At 50.3% G+C, this 9975-nt stretch overlaps 1 protein-coding gene across 1 annotated transcript in view; it reads left to right on the top strand.

The window, feature by feature from the left end:
- Positions 1-9975, top strand: part of Tmem44 (transmembrane protein 44) — a 38498-nt gene that overhangs the window by 593 nt on the left and 27930 nt on the right. The window contains exons 2-7 of the mRNA XM_013019304.1: positions 8-121; positions 2996-3122; positions 3871-3958; positions 5241-5404; positions 5529-5615; positions 8687-8857. Of these exons, the coding sequence (XP_012874758.1) occupies positions 8-121; positions 2996-3122; positions 3871-3958; positions 5241-5404; positions 5529-5615; positions 8687-8857 (751 nt within the window). The remainder of the gene's footprint in view (positions 1-7; positions 122-2995; positions 3123-3870; positions 3959-5240; positions 5405-5528; positions 5616-8686; positions 8858-9975) is intronic.

Raw genomic sequence — 9975 nt, 5'->3', positions numbered from 1 at the left:
CGCCCGGCCCCGCGCTCGGGGACTGGGACTACCTGGATCGCTGCTTCGCCCGCCACCGGGTCTGCATCTCCTTCGGCCTGTGGATCTGCGCCTCCTGCTGCTGGATCGCCGCCCATGCGCTGTAATGGACCCGGGGCGCGGGGCGCGGGGAGGGGGGCGGGGGGCGCGGGGCGGGAGGGACAGGGGACAGGTCGGGCAGGGACTGGCCCCAGAGGAAACGAGAGGAGGACCTAGAGGAGCCCTGCGGTGCACAAGCTCGCGTTAAATCTAGCGTTTCTCTGTAGACCGAAGTCGGATCGGTCTTTCCGGATTCCACGCACGGGAGAGCCGGGCCCGGAGCCAGCAGCGCCAGGCTGGGTGGTGCAGTGAATGCGGCCGGGACTGGGCTCTGTTGTCAGCCCTGCTCTATTGGCTGGTGGCGTGAGCTGGGCAAGTGATTAGCCTTTGCTCCTCGCTTGAATGAGGATAATATCGCGTAAGAGGGAGGGGAGTGTTACAGGAGGCATATTGCCAAAGTAAGTGCCCATTGAACATAACCATGGCTCTAGCTCTGCCCCCTACCCTTGAAGACGTCAAGGCTCTCCATGCTTCTGGCCTCGATATACCCAAAGACCTCCTAGCTGGGACTCTGGTGGCCAAAACCCTGGTTTCTGTAGCCTGGGTTCCAAGAGTGAAGCCTCCAGGTTTTGGGCAATCCTTTCCCAGGAACAGAAATTCAGCGGCAATGCCCAAGATGGTGCCACCCAGGTATTCCCAGGCAGGGGAGACAGTACGATTCTCCTCTTCTTTACACATTGACTATTCCCCTCAGATTTGACATAGTGCTGTCTGCAGCCCTAATACCCAGGAACTGGAATACATTAAAATGACACTTCGGACAAGTAGTGTATTTATTCACTTACCCAGATCCCTGCCACAGGCCTGTGAGGTCTTCACATGTACAGGGAAGGAGCCTCCAGTTATTGAGAGGTTAAATAAACTCCCGAAGTGACATGGCCAGAAGGAAACTGTAGGCCCTGTTATGCAGGGGCAGAACTTCAGGGCTGAAAGCTCTCCAGGTCAGAGGTTGGAAACTAAAAGAGCACTGTGCACATTTGTTTTTTTGTTTTTGTGTTTTTGTAGTCGTGGGGCCTGAACTCTGGGCCTGGGTGCTGTCCCTCAGCTCTTCAGCTCAAGACTAGTGCTCTACCACTTGAGCCACAGCGCCACTTCCGGCTTTTTTTTTCTGCTTATGTAGTGCTGAGGAATTGAACCCAGGGCCTCATGCATGCAAGGCAAGCGCTCTACCACTGAGCCACCTTCCCAGCCCCCACTGTGCACATTATCACCTCTGTTTTTCAGCCACAGTCTGATAGATATGTCAGCCACTTGGAAACCAAAGCATGGAGAGGTCAGGGGACTCCTAACGGTGCCAGGCTGGCTGGTGTAAGAGCAGAGCCTCTGCCGGACTTCCTGAATATCCGTCTATCACTCTTCCAAGCGGTGGCTACCTGGGTGGGCTAAGGTGGGCCAGGATCTCTGTCCTCTGAGATCTGGGAAGTTTATTGAGAGCACGAAGGCCCAGAACAAAGCCTTCAGTGTGAAGCCAGAAGACCTGCTTTCAACTCACCTTACCAGCCTAAGACTCAGTTTTCTCCTTGCTCATCTGGGAGGGCTGAAATAAAGTATTGCTTATTTGGGTCTAACTCTGATGGTCTCTAAGTTAAAGTTGTGATTCTTTTGATTTTGGATTGGTTTTAGGAGCCCAGAACTTTTATTAATGGTTAATGATCCCACTGTGAGCTTTGAAGGCCTAGACTGAGCAGGTCAGAAAATGCTTAGGAACCCAACAGCCTTCTATTACCAAACCTTTTCCCAAGGGGTGACATTCAGAATCTAATGATGTGGAGTGAGTACCACCTTCTGGCTAATGGAAATGAAACCGCAACTGCTGTCTTGCCTCAGTGTTTCTGAAGAAACATAGCAAGGAGCTGTGAGAAACACAGCAAGGCGCTGTGTATAAGAGTATAAAGTCAGGAGTGTAAGATCAGAGGACCATGGTTTGAAGCCAGCCTAGGCAGAAAGGTCTGTGAGTCTTCATCTCCAATTAACCAGCAATAATCTGAGCTGCAAGTGTGGTTTAAGTGGTAGAATGCTATCAGAGCAAGCAAGCTGAGTGCAGGGACCTGTGTTCAAATGCTGGTACTGAGTGGGTAGTTACAATCATTACATTCAATGAACATATGTGAAAATGGAGCCACTTGAGGGTACAAGTGGGCTTAGGAGAGATGGGGGAGAATGACGGAAGGGGTGACATTGATCAAGATGCATCGCACTCCGAAACTGACATGTTGAGTTGAAACTCCTTTGTACAACTACTTAAAGATAATTTTAAAAAATTATAAGGAAATGGTACTGACAGTTTTGCCTGGGGTTGACACTGAGATCCTCCTACCTACATCCTCCCATGTAGCTGAGATGACAGATGCATGCCACGTGTTATTGTTGACATGGGGCCTAGACTGGCCCCCAGTCTCAATCTTACCAATCTCCTCCTCCCAAGAAATAACATTACAGGTATGAGCCTGGCACAATTGACCTTTTTAACGTTGGCTGCTGGCTCTGCCATTGGCTGAAGTGCTACTGTTGGAACCCTCATGATTGTCTTTTAGACAACCAAGCCTGATGGCTAGTGAGTCAAAGTAGAGAGGTCAGTCATTGCACTGATTGATTTGGGGAGAGTCAGTCCTCAGTAGAGGATGCTGCTGCTTCCACATGCATGATTCTGGCCTTTGCCAGGGGCTTCTAGGCCAGTGGCTTGGGATTCTTCTGGTCATTACTTCTCTATCTATAAAATAAGCTGGGAGACACCTGCTCCAGGCTTGGGGAAGAAAGCGCTTCCTTGGAACACAAAGCCACAAGTGCCTTTTTAAAGTGCCTTTTTAAACAAAGTGCCTGTTTTGGTGTGTCCCCAGATTCACAGCTTCTGTGTTATATCCATGCCTCTATTACCCAGGCTTCTTTACCTGAGATGTGCAAAGAAATCTGGACAAAGCCAGTCAGCACTGTGTTCTGCATGCTGTCTCCTGAGTAGTTTGTGTGATACCATCGGGGCGATTCTGGCCAGACAACTTACCATCCAGGTTTGTGTGACCCTTGGGCCCAGTCCAACACGGGTGTGACTGTCCTTTCTCTGCTGCAGCCACAGTGGCTTCTCTTGTTTCATCATTATGTAAGGCATAGTTTACCTTCAGAGTGTCTGTTCTGTCATTTCTGTTCCCCCCTCCTCAATATTCTTGCTCCCTACACCACACGACTCATTGTTCACTTTCTGTAAAGCGTATTCAAAGTCACCTTCAATAATAAGACCTCTCAGGAAGCTGAAGTCTGAGGATCTCTGCTTAAAGCCAGCCCAGGCTACATAGCAAAACTCTGCCTCAAAACACCCCAACAGGAGGAGGGCATCCCATTTCTTGGTACCTGATGAGATAGAACGAGAATACACTCAAGTCCAAAAGTAATAGTGTTTATTGAATACTTGCCTACATCCTTGACACTAAAGACCCATTGTAGACCTGTTTTACAGATGAGGAAACTGAGGCCCAGATTCAGTGGCTGAGCCATATTTATACAGCGAAGACTACCCATGCAGTAGAAAGAATGTGAAATAAGAAGCAAAGGGCTGGATTCCTGCCTCCGTCTATTCTGACAGGCATCTTTGCAAATGGGATGAGCCATTTGGGCATTCCATCCCCTCTTCAAAGAGACCTTTCTCAGGGGGCAGTATTAAACCAATGTTGCTCATGTGGCAGAGGGGATCCTGAAGGTGAGGTGCTGAGGTTCTAGAAAAAGATGCTTGAATGTCAAAACTCTATTTCTATTTGTTCCCAGGTTTTCACTGGTGCCTACCTGGCAGCTGTTGACTTAGTGAGCTTTCTGTTCATTCTCTTCCCAGTCTGCAGATCCAAATCTAACTCGGGTGAGTATGTGGCCATCCATTCCTGTTCTCATTCATCCATGCATTCGTCGGGATGCTAAGTGTCAGCTCTTGTCATACCCTGAGCTGGGTCCCTTCCAGGCACAGGCAAACTGAAAAAAGGACCCCAACTCCAGCCACATGAGAAAGTCAAGGCCCTAATTAGTTACTAGAGCTTTGGGCATGCGTGGTCTGAAGCCATGGACTTCAGATATCAGGAAAGTACTGGGACTGGGATCATAGCAGGCATTCCAGGTGAGCAGAATAGCACAGGCTCGTGCCAAGAGGAGCAATGGCGCTTGATCTGGAGATGAGTGGAGAGATCTCAGCATGCAAATCTGAGTGGCCAAGCAAGGATGCCATCCACCGGTGTGGACCATCCATAACAGAACAGGAGCAGGAAGTGACAGGAGGGGTGAGGAGCTCTGAGTATGTGGGACTGGAGGCCCCTGAAAACAGGCATCAGTGTGCTTGGACCCTTGTCCAAAAGAGGGAATGCTTGTGTCAATGGTACTGTAACATGTTGTCAGTGGGCGCTCCTAGAAAATGGTCCTAGATCTGCACAAAAAAAAGTGTGTGTGTGTGTGTGTGTGTGTGTGTTTTACTGGAGCTTGAACTCATGGCCTCATGCTCTTGCTTAGTTTTTTCAGTCAAGGCTGATACTCTACCACTTAAGCCACACGTCTACTTTCAGCTTTGTACTGTTTATTGGAGGTAAGAGTCCCTTGGACTTTTCTGCCCCAGCTGGGGGGTGGAGAGGGGTGGGGGGAGTGGTAAGGGGGGGCTTCAAACTGGGATCCTCAGATCTCAGCCTACTGAATAGCTAGGATTATAGGCATGAGCCACTTGCACCCAAGGCAACATGAAAAACTACTGCTCACTGCTGTTTGTCCAGCTTTCAGGGGAGGTGTTGTGGCACAGACATATCACTGGCCCATGTGGCTCCTGGGGCCTAGAACTGGCCAGACACTTGTCTGTGAAGAGCTGGTGCTAACCCTACCCCTGGGCCCAGATGGTTGTGCTGTAGCTTCCCTGCCCTCTGCAAGCCCTTGAGTTATTCTCTTCTTCCAGAGGCTTTGCCTCCCCATCTACCCAGTTGGCTCTGTTCGTCTTCCTGGGCTGAGAGGACTTTATCTGCTATCAAAAGCCTGTGTGCTGACACTAGAGCTTCTCCTAGATTAGGACTCTCAAGGACAGGCCCCATTCCCTGGCCACACAGAGCAGAACCGTGACAAGCTGGGTGAACACATGGGCCAGTGATATGTCTGTTTGGTGTCTCTTGCAGGGCAGGACACCCGGGAGAGAAAGAGGAGGCGGCTCAGGGCCACTGTGTTTGTCCTGACTCTGCCGCTGAGCCTGGGCTCAAGCTGGGCTCTCTGGGCTTCTGTGCCCAAGATTTCAACCCCTGTTCGAGGCTCACAACGGAGGCTGTTGGGGAAATTGCTGCAGGTGAGGCTGAGCCATCCCAGGGAGGGTGTGGGTTGGTCCTGGGCAGTGCCCTGGGTGGACTGGCAGAGGGGGACAGGGATTTCTGGCCCTCAGAATGCTGACAGTGTGTCATCTATTCTTGCAGGACAACACTGAAGTCTTCGGTTACCTGCTGGGTGGAATCGCTGCCCTTGGTTCCTGGGCATCCCGCATCCCCCCACTCTCCAGAATTGTGAGGCTGGGGGAGGGGGTGCAGGGTGGAGCAAAGGGAGCTGGGACGGTGGCAGGTCTTCGGGCACCAGGAATATTCTAGAGGCTCTGTATACTATGTATACATGCATATGTGGACTTCGATTTTTCTGAGGAGCCACAGTGATAAGGGCAGGGGATGCATGTGGAGAGCCCGCGGCTCAGCCAGAGGGGCCTGAGGCCTGTGATAGGTCTTCAGGGAAGGCCTGTGCATTCTTCCCTATTTCCTACCAGCCAAGGAAAAGCACTGGGAGTGGGGGTGGGGAAGAAGGGGACAAACAAGGGTGCCACTAGAGATTGAGAAGGGTGTAGAGACCAGACACAGTCAGCTACTGGGCTCTGATAGGCAGATCTCTGATCGGCATGTCTGGATGAGGAAAGCCCTGTTGGCCAATCCTGTTGGGCTAGAGAGGTGAGTTTCCCCTTGGGGGAGCTCACAGCATCATGGATTAGGCAGATGTGTCGTCAAGATGTCAATGATGTAAGAAAGGGAGAAGTAGGTGTTTGGGATTTCAGAAGAAGGAGAGAAGGGATTTGAGCTCCATGTGCTATTCAAGGGAGCCAGAGGAGAAACCACACTGCTAGGCTGCAGGTGGTGGCAGCTGTCCTGGAGGCTCAAAAGGGAAGGTGGGACAGGTGAGGGAAGGGCAGTCTGGGCTCTTAAGGGGGCACAGGACAGTGCCTGAACAACAGCAACCAATGGGGCATGCATAGTGGCTATGCTGCCAGGTAATCTCTGTAGATGACTCCACCACCTTAGCCCTGTCTCACTGACAGGAGCAGCACCAGCCCTGACAGCAAGAGATGAAATGGCCCACTGTTTAGCATAAAAAGAACCCCTGGACTAGGAACATCATGGCTGAGTAGGAGGCCCAGGGAAGGCAAGTGGCTAGTGATGACTTGTGTGAACACAGAAAGGGCCCAAACCTGGGTCTTAGCCACCAGAGTCCTGTCTCCAGACTAAGCAAGGGATCAGAGAACCCTGAACCTGTGTGTCCAAGGAGGGATTTGGGTAGGGAAGCCTTTGAGGGAGCCAGAACAGTGCCTGGCCACCAATGTTAGTTCCCTAAGGCTGGTTGTAGTCAGCCAAGCTGGAGTTCTGGATCTCTGGCCAAACTGAGCTGTGTCCTGTGCTGGGTAGAAAGGACCCAAGGGAGAGGGGTTCATCTCTACTCTCAGCCTCTGGGACAGGGCCCAGGGCCCAGGGCCCACCTCTGGTGGATGAGCCATGGGCTCTCCACGTGTACCTGACTCTGCACATAAACCCAGACTGTGATTGTCTCTGTTCACTGCCTTTAAGCAGATAGTGGCCACCTGCCATCTGCTTGGGAATAAAAGTAGCCAAATCTGAGATGTCAAAACCAAGGTTCAAAGCCAATCCAGGTAGGCAAATCCTGAAGCTTGTTATGTACAGTTAACCAACAAAAAGACAGTGTGGCTATACAGTGGTAGAGCACCAGCCAGGAGTGAAAAAGCTGAGCACAAGCATGAGAACTTGAGTTCAAGTCCCAGTGCTGGCACACACACACACACACACACATGCACACACACACGCACACGCACGCACACACACATGCACACACACACGCACACACACATGCACACACACACGCACACACACACACACACACACACAGAAGTTCAGATGCAGATCATAATGTTACATTCCTGAGGATTCTTTGAGCTAAAAAAAAAAAATAGGAAAAAATCATACATCACTTGCCTTTTTTTTGAGTTTTTTTCTCCATTCCTTAGCCAAGGTCTGACTATTTTTAAATATAATCAGCTAAGGAACAATCTAAAATATACACACTTTATATTTGTATATATAGATTATGTGACTGCATGTAATTAACGTATAGTTTTGTGTAGACACATATAAATGCATATATAATGACTTTGTACCTCTAAAAGCTACTTATAGATAAGTATTGCATGTGTTTTTATTTTTAAACCCATAAACCCATTCCTTGTTCTCCAGAAATGTCACCTTGGCTTCACAATTGCCAGAATATTCTGTCATTTTCCTGATCTTTCCTTTTTGACCTGGTTTAAAATTATTGGTCCCAGCAAGAGAAGGGCTGGGCATAATTCAGATCCCCTCACTACTTTTCCCAGCTAGTGTCTTAGAGACCCTGCCTTGTATCAGAAGTTGGGTACTGAGATACTAGGGTCTGCCTGTTCTCAGGAGCTCTCAGAATATGTAGAAAGCAAGGGGTGTTTTGTTTTTTGTTGTCCTTTGTTTTGTTTTCTTGGTGTAGTTATTGGAGTATGAACTCAGAGTCTCTGCTTGGCTTTCTCACTCAAGGTTGGCCTCTATCAGTTGAGCCACACTTCCACTTCCAGCTTTTTTGGGAAGCGGTTAATTGGAGTTAAGAGTCTCCCTGATTTGTCTTCCAGCAGTCTGGCTTTGAAGTGAGATCCGCAGACAGCCTCCTAAGTAGCTTACGATTTATAGGTCTGAGGGCCCAGCAAAAGCAGAGTCCAGCTGAGCAAAAGGCAATGTGTTGGAGAGATGTATTAGGTATGATTGAGCCCAGATGAGAGTTAGTCACTCTCCATAGTGGGCAAATGATAAGAATAGGCTTCTGGCCGGGCACTGGTGGCTCACGCCTGTAATCCTAGCTACTCAGGAGGCTGAGATCTGAGGATCACGGTTCAAAGCCAGCCCGGGCAAGAGAGACTGTGAGACTCCTATCTCCAATAAACCACCAGAAAACCAGAAGTGGCGCTGTAGCTCAAGTGGTAGAGCGCTTGCCTTGAGCTGAAGAGCTGAGGGACAGCGCCCAAGCCCAGAGTTCAAGCCCCACCACCGACCAAAAAATAAAAAGAATAGGCTTCTGGACCCAAGGTTTAAGGTAGATTTTTGAAAGATGAATAGGAGTTTGCCAGGCAAAGGGTGCAGCTTGACCAAAAGTGAGATGTGTTACAAAAGCAACACCCTTGGGGAGTGGCCCTGGATACGGGACTTGCTACCCCACATACTGTGCCACTGAGGAGCCTGGGCCCCCAAACCCACGTTCCTCCTGCCAAGCCCCTTCTCTTTCTGCCTAGTGCCAGGGGAAATCACTCCCCTTCATCCACCTGTGGACGCGGTTCCTGTCGGCTCTGGCTGGCCTCCTCTATGCCTCAGCCATTGTAGCCCATGACCGGGAGCCCGAGTACCTGCTACGGGCCACGCCCTGGTTCCTGACTTCCCTTGGAAGGGCTTCGCTGGACCTCACTGTATCCATCCCAGGCTGGAGGCTGGGGGAGGCCGGACTGCCTGGGTCCCAGCCCCACCCTGCCATGTCCTTTGTTGCTCTGTATAGGCAGTATCTGGCCCAGCACTTAGGGATGGTGTGAAGCCTGTGGCAGGCAGTCACCAATACCATTATTTACAATGATTATTCTTTAGGCTGGAGCTCTCTGAAACAACAAAGAAGAGTGGGAAGGTTCCAGGCCTTGGAGTCAGAGACCTGGGTCAGTTCTCTCCCTGTCTCTCTGCCTTAGCTTTCTCTCAGGGCTGCAAGAGGTATCTGCTTGCTGACCTGCCATGCAGGGTTGTTCCTGCCTTCCTCCTCTGCTTTCTGGCACTGGATCCTGTGGTGGAGAAACAGAGGTGAAAGCTGACCAGTGAAAGCTGAGGTGCTACACGGATGACCTTGGCAAGGGCAACCAACCCTTGGCAGTGGACTGCAGGTGGTTATTAGAGGTGCTGGCAGTGGGAAGGGCTCTATGGTGGGTGGGTATGAATAGTCTGGAGGTCTGAGATCAAGGCAGGGCACACGCTAGGCTTTTGGGAAGAATCTATCCTCACCTTCTTCTGGTTACTGGTGGCTCCAAGTATTCCTTAACTTGTGGCCTCATAATTTGAGCTTCTGTTTCTATCTTCTGTCTTTATATGGTCTTCTTTTTGTATATCTCTATATGGCAGTTCCTCTTTCTTGTGCTTCTACTCTGGCATTTGAACTCAGGACCTCACACTTGCTAGGTAGGTATTCATCACTTGAGCCAACACCTCCAAGCTTTTTTGTTGTTGTTAGTGGTAGAGCTTGAACTCAGGGCCAAGGTTCTGTCCCTGAGCTTTTCTGCTCAAGGCTAGCATTCTTTGAACCACAGCTCCACTTCCAGTTTTCTGGTGGTTAATTGGAGATAAGAGTCTCATGGACTTTCCTACCTGGTCTGTCCTACCTGGTCTGGCCTTGATCCGTGATCCTCAGATATCATCCTCCTGAGTAGCTAGGACTACAGGTGTGAACCACCAGCACCCAGCCCAAGCCTTGTGTGTGTGTGTGAGAGAGAGAGAAACAGAGAGAGAGAGAGAGAAAGTGTGTGTGTGTGTGTGTGTGTGTGTGTGTGTG

This window comes from Dipodomys ordii, unplaced genomic scaffold (genome assembly GCF_000151885.1).
Source record: "Dipodomys ordii isolate 6190 unplaced genomic scaffold, Dord_2.0 Scaffold45, whole genome shotgun sequence".
Classification (NCBI taxonomy): domain Eukaryota; kingdom Metazoa; phylum Chordata; class Mammalia; order Rodentia; family Heteromyidae; genus Dipodomys; species Dipodomys ordii.
The sequence above is the reverse complement of the archived record's forward strand: the minus strand, read 5'-3'. Positions and strand labels throughout refer to the sequence as shown.